Below are 27154 nucleotides of genomic sequence, written 5' to 3' on the forward strand. Positions count from 1 at the left end.
TTTTCCTATAGCAACAAACAAATCCAAAATGTCAGTGGCTTATCACAACAAATATTGATTTTTTTTTACCCATGTGGATCCATTTGGTCAGCAAAGCTGTGCTCCATATCCTTTCCACTTCAGAATTCGCGCTGAGAGGATGATGTCTACTTTGCACCTGCTGGCCTCATGACACGAGACAAGGCAGAAAAGACACATGGGAAAAGAGGCACGGCAGAGCCCTGTTTGGGCTCATAAAGCCCCTGATGGTAAGTGGCACACGGAGCTTCTGCTCGTCAGGCAAAGCAAATGTCACATGCGCCAAGCCTGATGTTGATGATGTGAGAAGAATGATTCTCCTACAGGGAGGGGCAACGAACAGAATCCTTCTTAAAACCACAGCCGTTTTTAAAATTACATGATTAGATGGCTGTATCAGATTTTTGGGAACTAGTACTTCATTAGCCCTGGAAAACTGTGTATTATCACAATTTCCTTGCTGATGACTCAGTCCCAAGCAATTTCTTAAAGCCTATATTGGCAAACACAAAGGTTATTTACCACCACTTGCAACAAATGCTTTTATATCAAAACTATTCACAAGAATAATGGCTATGATGAAAATAAAAACCCAAAACCACTCTACATTCCACTCCTGAATTACTCTTCCACAGTCCAGCCTCACTACCCACGCACACCATTAAAAACTACATATATGTCTTCGTAAAAAGAGACATCAAGGATGAAATGCCCACGGACAAGTCAGCCCTAGTAAGATCGGGGATGATGTATGAGCCTCACTGGTCCACTCATTCTATTTTCATGTGATGTTATTAGATTAGAAAATCTGGTGTGCTTGACTGGAGTAGTTTTGATGAAAAATTAAATCTTAAAATGTGGACTGTGTTCTGTTACTGAATCACCCCTTGGAAAAACAATTCCGTTTTCTTTTTTAAATTTCCAACTGTTTGGCATTATCTGCAAACAGTCTCTCTGACCAGGGAAGTAATTATTTTTGCCTCAAAAGTTGTCCGCTAGAAGCAGATGCCGTGCCTGGAACCCCATCTGAAGTACTTGCCACCATGGGGTGGCGGACGCTATCACACTGACAGTGGAGACCGCTTCTTTCTTGTCTGTAACTGCAGCTGAAATCACACCTCCCTGTTGCAGGTGTACTGTCAAGGTATCCCATTCTTAAACATGCCATAAACCATTAGCAAGTTGACCTTTCACGACAAAACAAGATGCCTACATTCTTTAAACATCAGAGAGCGCTGGGGAGAATGTATATATCATAACATGTAATCACAACATACATCATGTTTCTATAATATATAGAATTAAAGCTTAAAACTTAAAACACTAAGTTGTCGTTTGTTTTTTTTTTGTTTGTTGTTTTTTTTTTTTGCGGTACGCGGGCCTCTCACCGCTGTGGCCTCTCCCGTTGCGGAGCACAGGCTCCGGACGCGCAGGCTCAGCGGCCATGGCTCACGGGCCCAGCCGCTCCGTGGCATGTGGGATCTTCCCGGACCGGGCACGAATCCCTGTCCCCTGTACCGGCAGGCGGACTCTCAACCACTGTGCCACCAGGGAAGCCCAACACCAAGTTTTAATGATACCTATGGTACCATGCCTCCCCACACGACCAAGCTAAAACATACCTGAAGCGATAGGGCACACGTAAACAATGCACTACTAACACTACAAAAATGAGCATGTTGTTTACAATAATAGTTTCCTCTCCTTCCACTTACACTTTTTTGATTTTAATGTTTAAAAATGTGAAGTTTTTACCTCAAGCAATGCCATATGCTAATAAAGAAAGTGCTTTTTCTATGCTATGAAATGCAATTTTGAATCTATGTGACATATGTTCCACTTATAAGATACCTTATTTTCCTTTTGGTTGAGTCCCCATTTTAGTTCTTCTACTTGAAATCTCAGTTTCTTCACTTCGGCCTCATTTCGATCCATGAGGTTGCTGACATGGGTCATTTCTGCCGTCTTTGCCTGGTGTTGCCTGCTTAGTTTATGGTAGGCATGTTGAAGGTCCAACAGTTCCTTTTAAAAGAAAACAGGGATTCCATTACTTATAGTTTACTCTGATACAGTCAGAAGAATGGCAACTTGTTTGGAAAAAATAGAAAAGCACTTTAGGAAGAATTCAGATCAGGTGTCTGGAGCTCTACATTTCTGCGATTACATATTATGATTCGCATATAACTATAGGTGGAAGGTGTATTTCTGTGTGGCTAAAATACGTGCAACTCTTTACGTGCTTGAGGGAATGACCCATTTTTCATGTTGTGCAAATTTAGTTTTTATGCTTTCCAAAAGAGGAATCTCATCTCCATAAATGAATAAAATATAATAAAAATAAGTACAAGAAGAACTGTTTTCATCTGCTAAATCAGCCTAAGTATTAAAAGTAAGCAGACTATCTGCTTTTAATTATTTTTCTTAAAAACAAAAAGGTTTTGTGCTGCTGTACTCATGCCGTGAATGGCACCCTCCTGAAACCACATGAATCTGGCTCAGAGACCTGAAGGGGCTGACCCTGGGGAAAATCCAGAGTGAATCCCATGAAGTGACTGGATCTCCAGTCAATCTTGTCATAATCAACATTCTACAGACATGAATTGACAGGTTACATTAATTCGCCTCAGATTTCTTACAGCTGCATATAAATCTACAATTATCCAAAATAAAAGTATAATGAAAAGAAACACATCAAGATGCTACTCCTCATGTCTTCAGACTGGCAAGATTATGTGTGATAAAATAATCTGTTGGTTAAAATGTGAAGAAACTGAGATTCATTCATGGAAAAATGTTGACAAAACTATTTAACATGAAAAATGCATTAAAACTCCAGCCCAGCCATTCTACTTCCAGGACTGTGTCCTACAGACACACACACAGTTGTGTGAAATGCTGTATGCATGTGGACGTGTAGCACAGCGTTATTTTTATGTTAATAGTGAATGACTGGAAACGAAGATCATCGTCATAATGTCATCATATGGAGCTGATTAAATAAAGCCATTAAGCTTTTTAATGCTTAAAATATAATATGGCAGCCTTTTGTATAATGCTATCTCTCAATATTCTATTAAGTAAAGCAAAATGCAAAACAGTGTGAAGCCAAAAAAAAAAGCTGAATTTTTTTTTTTAAATAAATTTATTTATTTATTTATGACTGCGTTGGGTCTTTGTTGCTCTGCGCGGCTTCTCATTGCAGTGGCTTCTGTTGTTGCGGAGCACGGGCTCTAGGTGTGTGGGCTTCAGTAGCTGTGGCTCGAAGGCTCTAGGGCACAGGCTCAGTAGTTGTGGCGCACAGGATTAGTTGCTCCACGGCATGTGGGATCTTCCCGGACCGGGGATCGAACCCTTGTCTCCCGCATTGACAGGCGGATTCTTAACCACTGCGCCACCAGGGAAGCCCTAAAGTGAATTTTGATATGACACCATTGATTACTGGTAGCCTCCTGGTCTGTATGAAACACAGAACTCCAACCAAACAGGTAAATGTTCTGCAGATGTGAGAAGAGGGTATGGACTAGAGCGCAGGACCTGGGAGAAATTGCTGACCACTCTCAGGAAGCCAGGAGGAGGAAAAGGCAGAGGAGGGCTCCCACGCCCACCAACCACCCACCACGCCTCCATGGCAATCTATCAAATAACCGAGAGATTCCTGGAATCTTGCTGCTGTTCTGAAAACCCTGGCCCCCATAAGAGTCAGAATCACAACCATTGGTATTTAAACCTGAGCAGTGCCGAAGGGCAGCTGGGAACAGGCAAACTTGGACAGGCAGCTAGACCCCTGCTGATGGGACAGGCTCATGGTCCCTTCCCTTGCCTCACAGTAACAGTGCAGTTTATGGCTTCACGGCAGTGTTTTATCAAATTACGTCACAAACCACATTTAAAATGCAAACAGATTTCTCCTTTCTTCAGAGTACAATTTTCCAATGCCAAATTATATACCTTATGCTTTCACAGAAAGATATGCAGTAGGGAAACACAATTCTCTTATTTGGAATGACAACGGAGCATTTAATGAAAGAATTTCTTGATCTGGCAAACAAAGAATTTGCCACAAAAGTAATGCAGAGCTTAATGGAAGAGGAATAGCAAATCTGTAAAATGATGGCTTTTCCTCAGGAATTATGCAACTACCTAAAAGACCTTTGTGGGGCTTCCCTGGTGGCGCAGTGGTTGAGAGTCCGCCTGCTGATGCAGGGGACATGGGTTCGTGCCCTGGTCCGGGCAGATCCCACATGCCGCAGACCGGCTGGGCCCGTGAGCCATGGCCGCTGAGCCTGCGCGTCCGGAGCCTGTGCCCCGCAACGGGAGAGGCCACAACAGTGAGAGGCCCACATACCGCTAAAAAAAAAAAACCCTTTGTGATTTAGTAAAATTATTTCTCAGATAGTCAATGCTTTGACTTTAGGCTTGTACAATTCACTTAGATTTGTTTAAATGGAGCTAAGTAAACAAAAAGAACCTTTGAGATGTGCATATAGGAAGGGAGGGAGGGAGGAGAGAAGGGAGGGAGAGAAGGGAGGAGAGAAGGGAGGAGAGAAGGGAGGGAGGGAGGGAGGAGGGAAGGAAATTCATTGCTGTTTGTCAGTACCAATTCCACCCCAAGCATGTGTCATCCTTGTAGGCAGACCTCTAGCATTCATGCTCTACTGCATGGCCATTTGCTCAGGGAAGGCCACCTTATTCTCAGGCCCGGGAGGTGGATATATGTTAGCCAACGTCTGTTTTCTGTGAGTGGTCCCCAAGCCTGCAGCATCAGCATACCCTGAGAACTCCATCCAAGAACTACTGAATCAGAAGCTCAGGAGTTGAGGCCGTGCAACCTTGGGTTTAACAAGCCCTCCAGATGTTTATAATTCAACATAAAGTCTGAGGACCACTAGTATATGCCAACTGTAGTAAACTTTACTCTTGGCAGTAAATGTTTTAGGAAGGTAGATGGAACCTAACGGAGCAATAAAATATGAGACGTCTCCTTGGGTGGGAGGAGGTGATCTAGGATTTTTAAGGAAGATGTGTGCCTGGAGGTACTGACACAACAGTCTGGGCCAATAGGGGAATCATGCTTCCAACTGAGGTCCGCAGACCTGGCCTGGCCTCGGGCACATTTCGTTACGAGAAAATATATCAAACTGTATCTATAGCCACATGTATTTTAATTATGTTCATAGGATACCTTTTACTTTCTATTCTAAAAAGATGAAAACTAGATTTCAACATAGGAGAAAAAAAATTATTTCATTAGTAAGGATATTTTTTAAAAAATCAGTTTAGGGTGAAAGAGATTAGTATTAGCCAAGCACCTACTATCACTGAACTCTTCACATACCTTCTCTCTCTTGTCTTTTCTATTTTCCCCATTCAGTCTCTGAGAGGCTATACACATTGCTTATGTCCAAACAAGCTGTAAATTACTCCTCCTTTTTTCATTGTTTCAAAACAATATCCCGGCTGGCTTTAACCTTGTTAGCAGGCCTTATCTTCTAAGACTTCACAGGTTCTTTGACATTTTAATCCATTAGTTCATCAACACCCCAATTTTACTTTCAGGAGAGAGATGGATTTCTTCCTTAATTCTCAAAGCTATGACATTTGCTACTACAGACTCATTTTTTCGGTTATTCTTGTGATGAGATTCCCCCCACCCCCAGTTCTTTCTTTGAATGCACGTTAGAGTAAAGGCACTTAGGATCACAAACCATAATCCCCTGTATATGTTTTGTTTGATGCTTTTATCTGAAATCTCAATTTCCCCTGTAGCTTACTTACAGACCTCCAGTTGGAAGGCATCCAAATAGATGTTCATTTAAAGAGTTAATAATTTGCATATAAAAAGAGAATAAGTCAATAATAAAGATCCATATGGATTTTTAGAGCAAGCTTATTCTAATATATTTTTAATGGTAGAAATGCATAAAACCATGATGTGATATATTTTATTTTGGCAGAGAAAAATCTGAATAGAAATTAAACATATAAAAATATACAGTACTAGAGAGTATTTGTCAGTATGTAATCCTCTATAAATCCAAAGCTATAAAACTGAACAGTAAATATAATTCACAATCCTTTTATAAGTTGATATGAATAATAATGTTGAATCGATATAGAAAATAAGCATATACAATGTGTTTGTATATGGATATTTCTGATAGAATAACATTAGTTCCTCAGATAGATTGGCTCTGTTTCTAGTGATGTGAAGAATTTGATAGCAGGTTTTAAATTCTGTATATGGCTTATGAAATCATGCATTAGTTTATGCTCTTGTAAGTAAGAATATTGCTTTCTACCTAGAATTAATATTGTAGCCGATACACGATGCTTAACTGAAGCTTAACTGATTTTGATTGTGCCAAGCTGCCAGAACAAAAATACATTTTCTTATAATTTTAAATGACATAATGAAACGCTGGTTAAAAATGAATCAAATAAGTTTATATGCATCAATTTGAAGGAAAAACAAAATGACATACAGAAAATTTTAAAGTATTAAAGTTGTTATTATATATGTTATTTGTTCAATTTTTTTAAAAATCCATAGAAAATTAGAAATTTTGGCATCTGTAATTTCAAAAATGCATAACAATACTGTACTGTTATGTAGAGAACCTGAAATTCTCAGTATAATATGAGTCAACTATATTTAATAAAGAGAAACACATAAAATTGGAAATAACTAGCTCATGGTCTGTTGATAGCCTTGTTAGACTCCAGCTATGAGTAATAATGCTATCAACAAGGGCAGATTTTCTCTTCTCAAAAGTTGACTCAGGCACATTGGGTGGTTATTACAATCAAATCCATCTACTTGAATAAAGAATTCACAAGCTCATCCAAATTAAGTGCATTCGAAAAATATCTTGTACCACCTACTTATAAGGATAAATGTCAGTCTCTATATCTTCAATTCTGACCTCAAGAAATACAGAAATCAAAGGAACGTATATTTCTACAGAATTCAGTGTTATTCATAAACATTTATGATACTTGGTGTCAGATAATAGCTTTAAAATGAGAACATTTTTGTGGTCTTAAGTGGCAACTTCAGAGGGTTCATTTAATATCTTATATGTTAAGTATAGAGTGATTTTAGTGCTCGTTGTAGACTTGACACATTATCAGTGATTCAAGGAGCGTTTACTGAGTGTCTACCACGTGCCATGTAGACTGGCTTCTGCATTCTTTTTATAAAAGCAAACAAGGCAGACACAATTTTTAACCTCACAGACTTAAAACCTAGTAGAGGTAATAAAGACAATTAAACAAGAAAATTTTCCCAGTGACAAATACTAAGAGATAAACCAATGAGCTAATAAGATAGGGAACTGTTTATGAAAGGTGGATGATAAGCAGGGAGGACATATTGTGAGGGGATGCTGTCCTGTGCCCTCCAGGTTCTCCTGCAGGATGAGAGGATGTATTTCACTGGTTGCTGGAAATGTCTGATCACAGCCATTTCCCCTTGGCTATAAGGAGCCTCCTTCCTGGGACTTCCCTGGTGGTGCAGTGGATAAGACTCCGCACTCCCAATGCAGAGGGCCCGGGTTTGATCCCTAGTCAGGGAACTAGATCCCACACGTATGCTGCAACTAAGAGTTCGCATGCCACAACTAAGGAGCCCACCTGCTGCAACTAAGACCCTGCATGACCAAATAAATATTTTAAAAAAACAAAAAACAGCCTCCTTTCTAACTCCACACCCCCTTCCTGGGACAGCCTGGTCATTTTAGAAGTATGAAGGAACTGCTCTTCTCACCTCAATTTGGGACAGCTGCAAAGATCTATGCCAGCTTCAGAGGTATCCAGAGGTATTACTATTATCACTTCTCCCCAGTCCTACTTCTCCCTCTGCCCTTTGCTCTCTGGCCTCTTTCCCCATGGGTGTTGTACTCCCTAATAAACTTCCTACATTTTGATATCTGTCTCAGAATATGCTACCCACGTAGCACAAACGCCAACATCATGTCCCATGGCTGTCACCTGGGGAGATCTATCCTATAGAATTAAATATCATAGTACAAACACCATGGATGGAAAATAGATGATGGAAACTTTACTAAGAAAGAAATGTGCAAAAAGGGTGCAAAGCCACAATACTGTGGCTACATTGTGGCACTTATATTGTGTGTGTGTGTGTGTGAGGCCCATAGACTGAATATCACACATTGGAGTTCGTGTTTATTCAATGCCATCTGTGCTTATTCAGTACCATAGATACATAAGCAATTGACCAAAAAAAAAGTTTGTTGAGCATCTACTAATCTCTCATATAATCAGTTATGTCAATATTCCCAATAATATTCAAGTTTTTTAGAAAATATAAAAAAGCTTCATTAACTTTAAATTAAGTCCTACTTTCCTCATCTGTAAAATGCATACAATAGCAATTTCATAGAATTGTAACCTTCAAAAGACAAAATATGTGTAAGTCATTTGTGATACATTAATTAAACATAACAGAATAGGTAGAAAAACTGGCTAGGATAGTTTAGTTAGTTATCAAATGCAATAATAAGGTGAAGTGTCAGTAATCCAGAGTAGATAGAGCATCTCAGCAAATGCCACCACGGACTGGGTTCTTTTTATCTTTCTGCTTTGTCACCCTTAGCTCATACGTGGTCTTTGTCCTTAAGCTTGATGTATTATAATCCCCAAATATCTGCTGAATCTTGCTGGGAAGGAAGTAGGAAGGGAATGAGCAAGGATAAAAGTGGTTTTCTCCAAGTGAAACTTTGCCTTTGTGTTGATAAGGCAACCTCTCAATGTTATGTTTTCGGGAAAAAAAATGCAAAAAAATTGCACAAAATTTTGAGCAGAATAAAAATATATAGTAACAATCAGACATGTTATAAACAAACTGAGAAACAACAAAGGCCAAGGGATATTATTACAGCACAGACGGATTGTGGGAAATAAAAACGTATAAAGAGAGGAACTAATAGTGAACTCATAATCAGCAACAACAAGAAGCCTTATTAAATACAGTAATGTCTTCAGTTGCTGAGTAACCTAGAATTCTAAGCCCAGCTAAACTAATATGCGAGAGGCAGGGCAAAATCAATTTTTTTTTTTTTCCGGTACGCGGGCCTCTCACTGTTATGGCCTCTCCCGTTGCAGAGCACAGGCTCCGGGAGTGCAGGCTCAGCGGCCATGGCTCACGGGCCCAGCCGCTCCGCGGCATGTGGGATCTTCCCGGACCGGGGCACGAACCTGTGTCCCCTGCATCAGCAGGCGGACTCTCAACCACTGCGCCACCAGGGAAGCCCCAAAAGCAATTTTAGTTTTAGGCAGAGGCAGGATTTTCCATCCACATAGTCTTGATGAAAGAACTCAGGATGTTCTCTAGGAAGTTATCTTTCTACAGTTCTTTGAATTCATCAAATCCTTTCCTGTCTCAAAGTATTCGGACATGCTTTTCCTTTCGCCTGCAAAGAGCTTTTGCAACTCTACACTCATGTGGCTCCTAATTCACATTCAGGTCCCAGTTTAAATAGGATTTCCTGTGAGATGCTTTCTTGATTACTCAAATGTGAATAATGATTCACAGTATTATTTTTAATCATTCAGATACCTGTTCATTTCCTTTATAGTCTTTATTGCATGTTGAAATTTATACCTCTTTGTGCGTTTACTTAAGATTGCTTTATCCTACTAGTCAATATATATTGAATGCACCTATATCTGTAGAGTAGAAACAATTTAGAGTTATGTGGAAATGTGAAAATTAATTAGTTGTCAGGTCCATAGAAAACTGGAGCTCTAATTGTAAAATTTTGGAAATAATGAATATACAATGCAAACTTTAGAGAGATAAAGCTGTTGCTAGCAGAAAAGATACGATCTCAATTTAACTACAAAAAGATATATATATATATCTTTGTATATGGCAAGCAATCAATTCAAACTGTTGGATAAAGCATACGAATATTATCTGAGGAAAATTGAAGGAATGAATTATTAAGGATAAAAATAATCTATTAAGTACAAAAAAATGAATTGATGAAGAATTGGTCTATTGGTAAACAAGCAGAATAGTATAGAAAAACTGAGCCAGCCTAAAGAAAATTTATAAAGAACACCTTGAAAATATACAAAATTGGAAATGAATTGGTATTTATATCAGATTAATAAACTAGGAGTAGTTTTGTTAAGCTTGCCTTTCAATGGGACACTGAGACTAAAGTCTGCCTGATGGAATGTGGAAGGAACTGGTTTATAGCTCTTCTAGCTCTAGCAAGGAGATATCCCATGGGAACTTCCATGATGTCCCACTTCCTTACCTAAGTACCTAGAACTGAAGGGCTACAAGATGACGAAGCTAAAAGCTGACAGTTACAGATCCCTGAGTCACCACATGGAGAAGAAACACCAAGGAGAGCCTCCTGGCTTCACTGGATTAAGAAATGAGCAAAAAATAAACTTGTATCAGCTGCAGAGATCCGGAGTTTGTTGTAGCGCTTTATCCTTACTAATAGTCTAGCACAATAATATTAGGTTACACCAATTGACATGCTTAGAAAACATTTTGATTGACTAATTCACTGGCAGTTTCAGTGCATAACAAAGGTTACTAGGCTCTTAGTCATTTTTAAACTGACTCATTTTACAAAAAGATGTCTGTCTCTCAGATACACCACCAGGGTCACAGGGACAGAGCTTTTTTGGGTCTTTTTCTTTTAACTGTATAGTTCATCAATTATCTGTAGTGTGTTAAATAGTGCCTGGACACTGAAGGTGCTCAACAAATGATAGATGAATGTATGAATAAATGAATATACTTACAATATGTCTTACTGATTGGTGAAGCAAACAACAAAATGTGTTTATGATTCTAGATTGTATGCAGGCTGGATTGTACTGTGCACAGGAAAAGGAAGAGTCTCTTTACACTCATTTCCCTTTAACAGCAAGCATTCATCACCAATTCAATCTACACATAATAAAGTTTTGTAATAGTTGGCAATACATTCAAATAGTTTTTATAATACATATCCTGACTCTGTGTGATATTTAAAGATTTCTAAAGAATTGCAAATACGGCTATTAACCCTACGGCTAAACCATAAGTTGCAAGTACAATTTAGTACTCATACAGCATCCTTTGTCTCCAGAGAACATACAAATATTAAGTTAAACCCTGAATTGTTAGTCACCAAAATTGTAGATGGAATCAGAAGTTCTTTTTCTATTTTCCAGGCTCCCATGGGGGGAACAGAGAGAGAGAGAGCACTGACTCACACTCAGTGGGGAATGCATCACTCCCACACAATTTTTTCTTAAAGCCATGCACACTTAGTTAAGTAATGCTTTATAACCAAACTTTCCAACCTTCTCTCTACCCACACTGAGAAGAGCCCTGTAATTGTACAAAGCTACAAATGTTCAGAGAAAATACTTTTCTGTGGAAAATATTTCATCTCATTTGATAAATCAGGGTTTCTCCAGGTCCTCCGTGCAGCCCTTTTACGTGAAAGTGGCTCTGTATACAGCAAACTCTCCTGACAGATAAGGGTATTGCCGTTGCTCATAATTCTAGGGAAAATTTAAATAATATACATAGACTTGTGTGTTGAGTTTGACAGACCCAATAGCCAAACAATTCCTACTTCCATTCGTGGAAAAGAAAGAGCAGAAGGGTCAATAAAGGCGAGAAAAAGGAAGTGATCAGAAAGGCCAGTAGAAATAAAACCACAGTGAGTGTTCATAAAAATTAATAGGAAATAATCCAGAGATTAAGATAAAGATAGAAAAAATTCTAAGAGGAAATACAATAATCCAAGAAATGAAAAAATATTAATAAGGATATCTATATAGAAATGGTAAGAAATACACTCTCATATACTGCTGAAGGAAAATGTAAATTTCCATGACATTAAGATAATTTATGAAAATACATCATCAGTTCTTAACTCTGTCCTAGAGTTTATAACAAGAAAATTATTCTAGGAAAATAATATATATATATATATATATATATATACACATATATGTGTATATATATATATATGAATATACATATGAATGAAAGTTTTATGTTCTAAAATAGTCACTCTGCATTATATCTAACAATAATATGTTAAAAAGTAACCTATATGATCGGACCCTTACTGAATACATTATAATTAATCCTTATACGGTAATATTATAAGCCCTTAAATTATGTGCGAAGAATTTTGATGATGCAACAATACTGAGGCTATATAATGTGGAATAACAAAGCACAGGCACAATTTTATGTACATGACTCCAATTATGTATGCACGTATGTATGCACCACACAAACACACAGTAACAAGACATACATGAAATAGGGTTTTTACTTTTGTCCAGTTTTACGTAAGGCCTCAACACTGAGCTCCTCTCCTTCTAAAACAAATGACAAGAAAAATAAAAGTGTGGTAGAAACCTGGTCCTGCACCCACTAGGCCCTGCCCACCTGGAGGGTGTGTAATGGGCGGATCATAGGTGGACAGGGAGACCCTGGGAAGGCCTGTTACCTGAGCCCGGGGGCAGTTTCTCTCCTCTGTCCTGGGAACTGGAATGGAGTTACCTGCCCCACATGAAGACACATCAATTTTTCCAGAGAAAAATCTTAAAAGTGTCCCCTGGTGTTTGGGGGACAGACTGATTCCTCATTCATACTAGAAAAAGTATAAGCAGCCTGTTGCTATAGAGCAGGGAGGTGGTGCTTCCCTCGCAATTGCCTGCACTTTCAGAATTTCTTGGAACAGGAAGGCATAAATGTTTGGGGGTGAGTCTGAGTGGCCCCTGCAGAGAGGAGCTGGATTTGCATCATTTAAAAAAAAGTCCCCCACTTTAAAGGACCAGTCGGGTGGGCAAGATGACACCAACAGAAGAATCCCGCATGGAGTGGACTGTGGGAGAGCTCAGGGTGATGGTAGGTCAGGGGCTGACTGAAGAGGCACTGCGGCAGAAGGGGCTGGCCTGGAGCACCGTGCCTGAAACCACTCCAGTTCATAGGACTGCTCCCTCCTCTGTCCTCTCTTCCAGCCCTGAGAAGTAGAAGGAAGCCTATCTAGTCGGGGCGGGGGTGGTGGTGGGGAAAGCAACGTAGGGAGGAGGGAGCAGAAGATCCCATCCTCACTGCCCGCCGCCTGGCCTGATGCCAAACTGCGGAAACGCAGAAGCTTCGACCCTGAGGTCTACAAACGGAGGGGATTTAACAGAGCGTTTTCCATCTACTGGACACGCCCTCAGAGATACAAAGTGCATGTTGTAAGAAGGAAGTGGTTTCCTCTTAACTCATTTCTGTATCTTTTTCAGCGCCTGCAATGTATAATATTACATGTGGATGATGTTTCAAAAGGAGTATATCAAGTTGAAAGACGAACTGTTGATGTAGAAAAGATTAAAAAGGGTTTTTTTGCTATTGCATTCCTAAAAATATTGTATAACTTGTTATTAAATGAATATTAACCTCTAAAATGTTACTCTTTCCTGGAATACAAGTGGACCATGATTTTTGACAGAGTATTTGCTTTGGGAACAAGATGAGAGATCACAGGTGTACAGATTGAGTGTGCCTTTTACTTTCTGTTGAAATAACCAAACTTAGATCTAGAACCCCAAAGCTAACTCAGTTTTCCAATTTGATCTGAGAAAGATCGAGCATATTTTATTCACAACCTCAGATTGTCTCAGAACTCAGGAATTAAACACCTATTCATAGCATTTATTAACATTTAATCCTCCAGATCGCCTCTATATCCAGAAATCATTATCTGTTACCTATATGAAATTATCAAAACTACCCTATAGGTTAACGTTAATTGGCACATTAAGGTGAACTCATAGGGAGTCTGGAAATATAAACCAGTTTAATGAGTGATAAGTTAAGGCACACAAATGAATCCTTCAGTGTGGAATAACTGAATTGCTTCTCTCCTCTCATTGTGTTGGTGTTTACAAAAGAGAAGCATTAGAAGCCAAAGTTAGGTAAAACAATAAAATCAAATTAGGAAAACAAATAAGTTAGTTCATCTAAAACTAAAAGCAAGTATCCCCATACCTAATTTCCAAGGGTTGCCTCTTGTACAAAGTGGGTCCCTTTGTGGTTGCCGTCATGAATCATGAATTCAACAATGTGGTATTGCGTGGGTGAAGGAATGGAGTTTCTCGGGGAAACAGCGAGTTGGAAAGGTTCGATTCACAACAGAAAAAAAGGCATGGGTCCCACACATCAAGGAAAACATCCAGAGCTAGAAACACTGTTTGGATGTGTCCTCCAGTCAAGGGACAGCCCTTCCTCCTGCTCTACTTAGCGGTGTCTGCAATTGGAACCTGGATGCTGCCTGTCGACACAAATAGTAAGTGCCAGTTGCCCAGAACCTGGAACGTTTGGGTGGCTCACAGAGAGCCAGTTGATAACTTTTGAAAATGTAGTGAGCCCTATGTTACATGTGTAACACATTCCTGGCCAAGGGAGCTCACGTTCTACTGGAAAAATGAGATGAGTTAAAATACATGAAAATAGAATACGGTGAGTGCTGTGTCGCGGCTGGGAATGGTTGCTATAAACACAGTTGGAGAAAATCCGAGTGACTTTCCTACACGGAGAACTTATTCTAACTCCTGTTATTCATGTTAAATTTACTTGTGTCACTGGTAGTTGCTATCATCTCATTTGCTCTTTTAAAATTTTGATGCTAAAAACAGGAATTCAAGAGACTTTAACATCTGCCATCCCTACCTGATAAATGTCCTTTATTTGTACATGTTCTTTTCATCTTATGAACAGGCCTAAGTCTCAGGAGGGAAAAAGTGATTCTACAAATATTTTTTTGATTCTTTTTTTTGCAACTTTAAGTATCCTCCCAAGTTCATAATTGAAAATTAGGCCACAGACATTGTTTGTATAGTCTTTTTTTATATTTTCATGCTATAGCTATTCAATAAAAATCACTCATGCAAAGCTTCTGTAACAAAATTTAAATATAACCCTTTACATACAAAATTGAACAGGGTTAAAAGGTCCTATACTAAACATTATACAAAGCATTCTGGGCTCTAGATATTGCTTCATCTGCTTTGTTTATATGGCATATCTTAAATATACATGCTCTGAAAATACTTTGTCAACTACCTATATTGTCAATAGACTCAATATTTATAATTTCAATGGAATTCTGTTCATAATTTTTAAATAAGTGAAATATATTAGTGGTTATTTCAGTCTGTATGAGCCCAAGTGTTACAGATACTAACACGGTCTAACACAATTGCAAGAAAGAGTTTCTTCCACCATGAAAATGGTATATTTCTTCCAAAGGCACAAATGCACTTACAGATGCAAAAGTAAGGCAATGAAAAATGCAATTCTGTTATACAAGAAGGCAATTTTCTTCTAAATTCCTTTATGTGGAAAATTTTCTTGAAATGCTATAAAATCAATATAATTGGAATTCATTTTGATTTGATTATGACTTTGTTATTATTCAGAATAATTTTCCCTCCTTCAAAAATACAGCTGTAATTATTCCCCAGTTAATAATTGTACAAGATCAGTTTCGTATCATCCAAAAATCAGACGACTAATTATCTAGCATTTTGTTAAATTAACTTCAACTTGTAAATATGAAATCATGCTTATTTTAAGCCTAAAAAAACCAGTGAACAAGTTTCCTCTTATCAATAATAAATGTTAGCTTCTAGTAAACATCTGGTAATTGAGTATGTAAGGTGATACATCATAATAAAAATTTTTTTTCTGACTTTTCACTTCAAATCATGAAAGAAGAGGACTTGGTTATTATATGTTTCATGCATAGTTGAGAAAAATATGCATATTGTTGCATATGTAGTTGAGATGGATCCAGTCCATCTGGTCACAGGCTTGTAAAATAAGAAAAGTTGAAAATGCTTGTGTTCAAATGTCCAGCTACCCCCATTTTCTGTGAATTTTATAGGATCAGTTCATCTAAGGTTAGGGATAAACTATCCCTGCAGTTGCATCAAACCATTTGGTCCATTAAGACTTGACTTTAGCTGCCAAATGACATTTTCCCCTGCATAATACTGTTTGGCATCTGCATTGATCAAATTAACTGGTCACTTGCCAAATGCCCACTTCACTTTGGCACATAGATAAAGACTATGGGAGTGACAGAATGATTTACTAAGTGTCTGAAAGAATTTATATTTCACCCTAATTAAATTATACTCAAAAATAACAATCACCCTTTAGAGTTCCTCTCAAATTAATGAATACTTCCAATTATAAGGAAAAAATACTAAAAATGGAAATTGAATAATCTAGACACAAACAGATGATAAAAGCACTTATTTTAAAAACTATATTTTATTTATGGTACAAATCTTTGTGGTTTGTGATGCTAACTAGAAAAGACATGAATACATTCTAAACTTTCTATAGAATAGTTATGTACAATTTTGAAAGAAAATAGACATATATAAGATACATTACTGTGATTTTTCACTAGGTTCTTAGTCATTTAAAAAATGTTATTCATTGGTACTATTCTCAAGACACTGTCTATTTCTTACGGAAAGAAATTGTAATCTAGAAGGAAAAATAACATATTCTAATGACTAAAATACAAGGAAAGCAAATTGGCCCTGTAACCAAAAAAAAGGGAACCTATTTGCCAGTCCTATCCATATAAAATTAAAATATAACTACCTAGCTTTTACTAAAAGTAAAAATGTTTAAGTGTACTAGAAAATAAAAATTGCATTGAGATGCAGATGGAGAAGAGACTTAGATACATTTGTTGTCTTTTAAGAGGAATACACAGTCCAAGGGAATGTGTCTGGTTATAGTAGAAAGAAGAAAACATCACGACTAATGCGTTTAGATACATACACGTGTATTATGTGTGTAATTCTTCAAGTTACCATATACATACACACACACACATATGTACTAATTCTGATACATCATAAATTAAATTACCCATACACTGGACTTAATGTTTTCTTACACTGTTGGCGATGAACGAGGACTACATTTTTGAGATATTGGACTATAGCAATTAAGCATCATATGTTTCAACCAGAGAAAATTTTGCAAGAAGTTTTCTCTAGAATAGGTTATAATCTTACCAACAGATAATGATGATATCTCACACCACATTACCTCTAGCTCACTGACTTTGTTTTTCATCCTCAAAGGAATCTCCTTTCTGTTTGAAAAGTTCTGATATCCCCACTAATTTTTCTAAATGATTCTAGATCCTACTTCTTCTAGAGCTCCAGCTTAAATGTCACTTTCTCATCTCCTGGTCAGGAGAAATAGGTTAGGATATAATCTCAGAAGTCTTTGTATTGGTTCCTTAATACACTAATGAAACAACAAGTTTCATGAGGCCAAGGTTCTCATGTGTTCTTTCACTGTCTAGTTCTTTTGTTGCAAAGTTCTTTCACATAACACAGAAATAGTTATTATAGGCACTAAAAGATGCTTGTTTTCTTAATGAGTTAATGGCTTAGTCATAATAAATCTTGATTTCAAATCTCTCTGGTCAACAGGTCCTAACTGTTGAGTTCAACTATTCCAGTATTTCTGTGTCAGCAGTTCTCTGGCTGTATCAAGACCTCCAAACCATTTGTCAATAATCTATACTTTTTTCTTTACTTCCCTGCTGCCTTCATATCAATTCTTAACCAGCAAAAGTGCAAATCAGTTCAATAAAACTTCTCCCTTGTAAACAAGATTCTTTTCCTGAGTCTTTCTCACCATTTGTTGGGCCAAATGTCAAATCAACCGTAATGAACGCTGCACATTACTGGTAAATTCACTTCCCCAATTTCTAAGACATTTTCTCGTGAAATCTCCACTTTCCTTCAGCCTCAATCTCACTAATCACCTAACTGGAAACATCACAGAAGAACAGAAACAGACAAGAAGTATCTCATCTTTCTGCATCCAAATCCAACCTCTACCTACATCTTCACCTTCTGTCTTCTCTCCTGTGACAAAGGAAGAAACATGTACTTTGCTATTTAAGACCAACCTCTCCACCTACTCCTTAGGGTCTTTCCAAGGACTTCATTTCTCACCACAACCCTCTTCTCACCTGCAACATCATTTTTTTCATATCTCAGTAGATGAATCCCCTTGACATATATAATATCTTTAACACCTTTAAATATTCAAGGATACATAAATATATTTGATACATTTAATTATACTAAGATCTTTATATCGTTAAATATGTTAAAGTATCAAAATGCCCTTCCAAGCATCATCCTGGTTTTCCCATCCATATTACAACAAAACTCCTAGAAAATATATATTCACTGCTACCATTGTCTTACCTCTATTTCTATTATCAATCAACATTAATCAGGGTTTACTGTCTCCATCAAAACAAGTCTCATTCAGATCACTAAAATGTTACAGATAGCCAAGACCCTGGGTAGTTATCTATCCGTGTTCTAATCCATGTAGCAGAACTTGATGATGGCCTTGGTCCTTCTTAAAGGGTCTTTTCCCTTTGACTTCTGGGGCAGCCTTGTTTTCCTCTGTTCTCCATGTCTCTTCCTTATTTTCTCTTTATTCTTTCTCTACCTAAGATAAAAGTTGCAATGCTCACTAAATTTCCCACCGTGCCTTGCAGTTAGTCTGGGCACCTGACTGTCCTGGTCTAATGCTCTGTCAGCATGGTTCAGGGGCAGGTGTCTGCTGCAGGGAGCGCTGAAGAATATATTGAGATGGCTCCTTCTCAGAGGGTCCCTCAGTGAATATGGGAAAAAGACTTGACCTCCACACTGAGCGTGGAGTGAACAAGAAATAATCTTTTGTTTTGGTTACTCTCTGAGATTCTAAGTTGGTTGTGGTTATTATTATTTACCACAGAGGTTAGCATTACCATATAAATGGATAAGTTTTGTGGTAATTGCACTTTACTGTTATTATAAACTTCGTTCATTCCTTTCATCTCTTCCCTTCCCCTCCCTCCCTCAATGTCCATGTTGAATTTTACATTATTTTAAAGACTTTAACTGTACCTGTATTTCCATCCAAAGCAATTATAAGCTCCAAAGGCCGAAAAAAAGTTCCAAAAGCTAATTATAAGAGCCTAAAGAAAATCATGTCACATTAATTTGTTAATTTATATAAAATCAAATCATAACTCTCCTTCTCAAAAAGTAATCAAGGGGGCTTCCCTGGTGGCAGAGTGGTTCAGAATCCACCTGCCACTGCAGGGAACATGGGTTCGAGCCCTGGTCCGGGAAGATCCCTCATGCCGCGGAGCAACCAAGCCCGTGTGCCACGACTACTGAGCCTGCGCTCTAGAGCCCACGAGCCACAACTACTGAGCCCGTGTTCTACAACTACTGAAGCCTGTGCACCTAGAGCCCGTGCTCCGCAACAAGGGAAGCCACAACAATGAGAAGCCCGCGCACCGCAACGAAGAGTAGCCCCCACTCGCGGCAACCAGAGAAAGTCCTTGCGCAGCAACAAAGACCCAAAGCAGCCAAAAATAAATAAATTAATTAATTAAAACAAAAGTCATCAAGTACATTAAAGGGTTGCTATAAATAGCATCTTATGTACTGTCACATTGTGTGTAAATCTGACTGTTAACGTGATGATAAAGTACATTTTCTAAGCTATTCAACAAATCTTCAAATAAAAATGAGCTTTTTCAACTGTATATGGAAGCAAACAAAGTATAAATTGATAAATCCAAACTAAAATAGTAGCGAATTGAATTCATTGGTAAATTAAAATGAATAATAAAACATGACAAAATTGCTTACTCTAGAATGGCAGAAATGTTATTACTATAAGGTTATTTATCTAATTTATTCTGCCAAATATAAAATGTGAGGAAAAAATCCTAAACTGTATTAATATAAGCCCAACAACATTTGATTAAATGTTTTAAATGTATTCCAAAAAATAAAAATTCAGTAAATTAGAAAGAGCAGGCTATTCAGACTCAAAGTCTCCATAATCAATCATCATATCACCATCATCATCATTATCATGTTTGTTAAAACATTACACTTTGCCTATAAGATCAGGGGAAAACCTAGGATGCCCATTTTCAACCCTAGTTTTTAGTCAAGCCATTTAAAATTTGGCCAAGTAAATATTTTAACATACTTAAAAGTTACAAATATTAAAAATATGGGGACAAAAATCACTATTCTTTGCATAAGATTATAAACAAGTGAACCACAAGATTATAAACTGAATAACATGAAAACATATTAGGGCCAATCTGATTATATGTTAGAAAATAAATATCTACAAACCATAGCATCTCTTATAGTCCAGAATTGACCTGAGAGGAACTATAATTTCCAAAATATAGCCAAAAAAGATATAAAATATCTAAGAATAGACTGAATAGGAAATTCATAGAAAGTTTATGAAGAAAATAAAGAAACTTCTTTAAAGGAGAAAAAAGACCTGAATAGTGTGAACAGTTATCAATGATGTATACAGCCAATCTCTAAATTAATTCACAAATTTAATGTCACCCACATCAAGGGGATCATAATGGGATTTTCTTTAGAAACACAGAACAATAATATGAAAAGTTAACTGCCAATATGAGTGTGATAAAAGAACCAAGAAGACCTGGAAAAGAAATACTCTGCAATCCTCTATGAGTTAAAATACAGTAAAGGCACAATATTAAAACCAGGTGGTATTATGACACAAATAGACAAACAGATGAGTTTAAAGAAGGGAGAAACCCAGAATTATGTCTAGATAGTCAGGATTTATGTGAGTTGTCCATTGCTAATGAAAGTAAATTGATAATACTTTTTTAGAGACAACTTGGCAATGCTAATAATGAAAATGGGCCCAACTTTTGACTCAGTGATTGCAAAAGTAATAATCAGGTATGTGCTAAAGATAACCTAAATATCACTTATTGGGCTTCAGTTAAATGCATTACTCTTGATGCATTATAATGCATCCATTAAAATCATTTTCAGAAGAAAATGTAATGATTTTATAAAACATTCCTTTTAACGTTTGTGATATTTTCTGTATTTTCCAAAATTTCTACATGAATTCACATTATTTTTGTTACCAAAATAAGACAATTTAAGAGTTGTTTTAAAATAATTACTGCTCTAAGCATAATTAGCTAATTTTTTTTAACATTGACACTTAAGATTTGTGAAAATGTGTTAGATTTTTAGTGCAACTTTGAGTTTCATTAATCAAATAGTGGGCTATTTTTGTATGGATTATGTACAAATAAATAGGAATCTAAGTATCAATTACTTGAAACCTAAACCAAACCTAAGAGAAAATATTTTATACTTTATAAAATTTGGTATAATTTTAGCAATAAAGAGGAAATGTCATTTAACTGAGAATAGGGAATTTTCTGTGGGCAGTTTCTTCTCAGAGCAAACTTCTCTGAAAGGTATGTGGATTTCTATTGAATCCTATGGGCATAAAACTACAATTATTGTTAAATATCCCAGGGAAGAAAAGCAAAAAATATTGATTATGAGAAAGTCTGAAGAACTGAGGTCCCATTGGGTTGGTCTACACAGATTCATGGAGGGAAATTTTTTTTTTAATGAGCCACTGTAGGAGATGGGATGTGCTTTTCCTCTGCACACAACAGGGACGGGGTTTGTGAATCACTGAATGAAAGAAATCACTTGTAGAATGGCCCAAGAGAGTGCAAAATTTCTAGGCAATTGCTTACGATATCATATTATTAGGTAACAATGATAGTACACAGAAAGCCTGTCAACCTCAGAAAAATTCTCAAACCACATATATCAACTTGGAAACAGACCTGGAGTTCATAGCCTTAATTTATCATGTTAGTATCCTCTCAATGAGACAAAAATATCCAAAATATTCAAATGATACACTTCAAAAGACTCAGAATCAGTTTGACAATATCTATAACAACTGTTAGAGGTTAAATTAGAAAAATAAATTCACAGAGAATTCTCAAACATTATCGTAGACTGCACAGTAGGTATCAGCTTCCCTACTCCAGTATTTGGTGAGAGTCCTGCTATACAATGAATTGCTCTATAATCTCCTTACTGTTTCCTTAAGACAAAAATAATAAGTGAAATATTTAATAAGCAAACTTCTGCTTTCCCTTAACCTATGGGATGCTCATGAGAAAACAGTGATTAGAAATTTTAGCCATAAGAAGACAGGGGCAGGCAAAATTCCCAGAATAATTAATCATGAAAAATTAATCTCACAGTATAAAAGTATAGATAGAGTTGGCATTGGTGCCTTGGGTAGATGCCTATTTGACTTTGGGCATTGCTTCTTGTAATCTTTCCATGTGACATGCTTTAAATTCTCAACTACTTTGTATGCCCCTTGAGGGATTGCGATGTCATAGGAATCTTTAAATTTCTCACAGCTTTTAACAGTGTTTTTCAACATAGTGTGAGGCTGAAGGAGATCATTTTGACAGATTATACTTTTGCCTATTAAAAAAACATATCTAAATGTTTTAAATTATTTCTGGTAAATTTTACTTTTAATAATGATCTCTGGAAAAATATCTGACAGTCTGTTTATTTCAGGTCAACAACTGCAACATTTTTCTTAAAAAAAAAGAGGTATTTAGTAGTTTAATTTTATTCTAAATTATATTAATAAAATGGTTAAATATAAATCAAATTGCCAATAAAAATGCTGATAAAATTTGTAAAATCAGCAATGATTCATAGTTAATTCCTTTTTATCAGCCTATTTTTTATATAATTTACATAGAGTGGCTCAGGCCTTGCAAAGATTGGTGCTGCAGAACTTAAAGATGCAATGAATTCAATGTTTGTGGAATTTGCAAAACAGCAAAAAGCAAATCTATGACTATTTTGTGTTAGAAAAAAAATTAGTCAGCACTTAAAAACCTAGTTCCTAAACAATAAGCTACCTGCCATGATTTTGAAGGTTGCTTTTTCTGAAAAAAAAATGTTCTTTGTGAAAAAATACCCTACTTATGCAAAAATAAAAGGAAAATATACACAAATATACATTTGCTGAGGGTCAGGGAGACAAATGGATGAATATGTGAAAGAGAAACTGTAAGGAAGTAAGACGGAATGTAAACCTGAGAAGCAACAATAAGTGATAACCAGTTAGCTAAAGCAATGGTCAGATGAAGAAGTGATTCTAATTACATACAATTTGAAAATACTTTTGCAAGCACACATTAAGGTCCACATACCAGTAACAAAAAGAAGTATGGAAAAATTGGAGCTAATCAAAATGAATTTGATTAAAAGCTCACTGAGAAAAATTTGATCAAAAAATATTTTATAATGATTAATTACTAAAACTACAGACAGTGTTCTCTCAGAAAGTAATGTTTTTATATCCCATATACTTATTTCACATTGTTTTTCTTGAATACTGCTACCTTGACTGTAACGAAATATTTGTCTTCAGACTTATATACATACTTTACTGCACACTAAAATCACATTTAGTTTATTTACCCCTTGAGTCAAATTATGAAACACATGTACATAACAAAACATTCTTTATATTGCACCTTTAATCTAGGATGCAAGGATTACCCTAGGTACCTACTACAGAAATCATTACAAATTCCACACATGTTGTATGTAACTAATTGAAGTGTTTCATGTTAAGCAATTTTATTTTAAAAATACGGTATATTGCATTCAGAAAATACTAACATCAATATATTATTAATTACTATGTGCTAGGGACTATTCTATGCTAATTACAAATGTGAAATAATCTAATTCTCAAAAAACTCATGGCATTATTATATCAAAATTTTACAAATGAAGAAACTGAAATAACATAGATGAATACAGATGCAAAAATCCTCAACAAAATACTAGCAAACAGAATCCAACAACAAATTAAAAGGATCATACACCATGATCAAGTGGGATTTATCCCAGGGATGCAAGGATTCTTCAATATACACAAATCAATCAATGTGATACACCATATTAACAAATTGAAGGAGAAAAACCATATGATCATCTCAATAGGTGCAAAAAAAGCTTTTGACAAAATTCAACACCAATTTATGATAAAAACTCTCAAGAAAGTGGGCATAGAGGGAACCTACTTCAACATAATAAAGGTCATATACGACAAACCCACAACAAACATCATTCTCAATGAGGAAAAACTGAAAGCATTTGCTCTAAGATCAGGAACAAGACAAGGATGTCCACTCTCACTACTATTATTCAACATAGTTTTCCAAGTCCTAGCCATGGAAATCAGAGAAGAAAAAGAAATAAAAGGAACACAAATTGGAAAAGAAGAAGTAAAACTGTCACTGTTTGCATATGACATGATACTATACATAGAGAATCCTAAAGATGCCACCAGAAAACTACTAGAGCTAATGAATGAATTTGGTAAAGTAGCAGAATACAAAATTAATGCACAGAAATCTCTTGCATTCCTATATATTAATGATGAAAAATCTGAATGAGAAATTAAGGAAACACTCCCATTTACCACTGCAAAAAAAAGAATAAAATACCTAGGAATAAATCTACCTAGGGAGATAAAAGACCTGTATGCAGAAAACTCTAAGACATGGATGAAAGAAATTAAAGATGATACCAACAGATGGAGAGATATACCACGTTTTGGATTGGAAGAATCAATACTGGGAAAATGACTATGCTACCTAAAGCAATCTACAAATTCAATGCAATCCCTATTAAATTATCAATGGCATTTTTTATAGAACTAGAACAAAAATCTGAAAATTTGTATGGAGACACAAAAGACCCTGAATGGTCAAAGCAGTCTTGAGAGGAAAAAACAGAGCTGGAGGAAACAGATTCCCTGACTTCAGACTATACTACAAAGCTACAGTAATCAAGACAATACGGTATTGGCACAAAAACAGAAATATGGATCAATGCAACAGGATAGAAAGCCCAGAGATAAACCCACACACCTATGGTCAACTACTCTATAACAAAGGAGGCAAGGATATACAATGGAGAAAAGACAGTCTCTTCAATAAGTGGTGCCGGGAAAATTGGACAGCTACATGTGCAAGAGTGAAAATAGAACACTCCCTAACACCATACACAAAAATAAACTCAAAATGAATTAGAGACCTAAATGTAAGACTGGACACTATAAAACTCTTAGAGGAGGGGCTTCCCTGGTGGCGCAGTGGTTGAGAGTCCACCTGCCGATGCAGGGAACATGGGTTTGTGCCCCAGTCTGGGAAGATCCCACATGCTGTGAAGCAGCTAGGCCCGTGAGCCATGGCCGCTGAGCCTGCACGTCCGGAGCCTGTGCTCCGCAATGAGAGAGGCCAAAACAGTGAGAGGCCTGCATACCACACAAAAAAGAAAAAAAACTGAAACCATTTCCACTAAGATCAGGAACAAGACAAGGTTGCCCACTCTCACCACTATTACTCAACAGTTTTGGAAGTCTTAGCCACAGCAATTGGAGACGAAAAACAAATAAAAGGAATCTAAATCGGGAAAGAAGAAGTAAAGCTGTCACTGTTTGCAGATGACATGATACTATATGTAGAGAATCCTAAAGATGCTATCAGAAAACCAGTAGAGCTAATCAATGAATTTGGTAAAGTAGCAGGATAAAATTAATGCACAGAAATCTCTTGCATTCCTATACACTAATGATGAAAATCTGAAAGTGAACTTAAGAAAACACTCCCATTTACCATTGCAACAAAAGGAATAAAATACCTACGAATTAACCTACCTAAGGAGACAAAAGACTTGTATGCAGAAAATTATAAGACACTGATGAAAGAAATTAAAGATGATACAAACAGATGGAGAGATATACCATGTTCTTGCATTGGAAGAATCAACATTGTGAAAATGACTCTACTACCCAAAGCAATCTACAGATTCAATGCAATCACTATCAAATTACCAATGACATTTTTCACAGAACTAGAATAAAAAATTTCACAATTTATATGGAAACACAGAAAACCCCAAATACCAAAAGCAACCTTGAGAAAGAAAAATGGAGCTGGAGGAATCGGGCTCCCTGACTTCAGACTATACTACAAAGCTAGAGTAATCAAGACAGTACAGTACTGGCACAAAAACAGAAAGATAGATCAATGGAACAGGATAGAAAGCCCAGAGATAAACCCACGCACATATGGTCACCTTATCTTTGATAAAGGAGACATGAAAGAACGCTCAACATCATTAATCATTAGAGAAATTTAAATCAAAACTACAGTGAGATATCATCTCACACCAGTCAGAATGGCCATCATCAAAAATTCTGCAAACAATAAATGCGGGAGAGGGTGTGGAGAAAAGGGAAGCCTCTTGCACTCTTGGTGGGAATGTAATTTGATACAGCCACTATGGAGAACATTATGGACGTTCCTTAAAAAACTAAAAATAGAACTACCATATGATCCAGCAATCCCACTACTGGGCATATACCCTGAGAAAACCATAATTCAAAAGGAGTCATATACCACAATGTTCATTGCAGCTCTATTTACAATAGTCAGGACATGGAAGCAACCTAAGTGTCCATCATCAGATGAATGGATAAAGAAGATGCAGCACAAATATACAATGGAATATTACTCTGCCATAAAAAGAAACGAAATTGAGTTATTTGTAATGAGGTGGATAGACCTAGAGTCTGTCATACAGAGTGAAGTAAGTCAGAAAGAGAAAAAAAAATACTGTATGCTAACACATGTATATGGAATCTATGAGGAAAAAAAGATCATGAAGAACCTAGGGGCAAGACAGGAATAAAGATGCAGACCTACTAGAGAATGGACTTGAGGACACGGGGAGGGGGAAGGGTGAGCTGGGACAAAGTGAGAGAGTGGCATGGACATATATACACTACCAAATGTAAAACTGATAGGTAGTTGGTAGCAGCTGCATAGCACAGGGAGATCAGTTCAGTGCTTTGTAACCACCTAGAGGGTTGGGATAAGGAGGGTGGGAGATGTAAAATGAAGAGATATGGGGATATATGTATAACTGATTCGCTTTGTTATAAAGCAGAAACTAACACATCATTGTAGAGCAATTATACTCCAATTAAGATGTAAAAAATAATTAAATGAAAAATAAAATAAAATAAATAATAGTGAAATGTAAAAAAAAAAAGAGAAAATGCTGATATTCCTTAGATATAGTTAAG

The 27154-nt window shown here is 36.7% G+C and overlaps 1 protein-coding gene across 1 annotated transcript in view; it reads right to left on the minus strand.

Moving 5' to 3' along the window:
- Positions 1–27154, minus strand: part of CCDC102B (coiled-coil domain containing 102B) — a 184368-nt gene that overhangs the window by 33564 nt on the left and 123650 nt on the right. Inside the window, exon 6 of the mRNA XM_065890451.1 lies at positions 1870–2040. Within this exon, the coding sequence (XP_065746523.1) occupies positions 1870–2040 (171 nt within the window). The remainder of the gene's footprint in view (positions 1–1869; positions 2041–27154) is intronic.

Source organism: Phocoena phocoena, chromosome 13 (genome assembly GCF_963924675.1).
Source record: "Phocoena phocoena chromosome 13, mPhoPho1.1, whole genome shotgun sequence".
Taxonomy (NCBI): domain Eukaryota; kingdom Metazoa; phylum Chordata; class Mammalia; order Artiodactyla; family Phocoenidae; genus Phocoena; species Phocoena phocoena.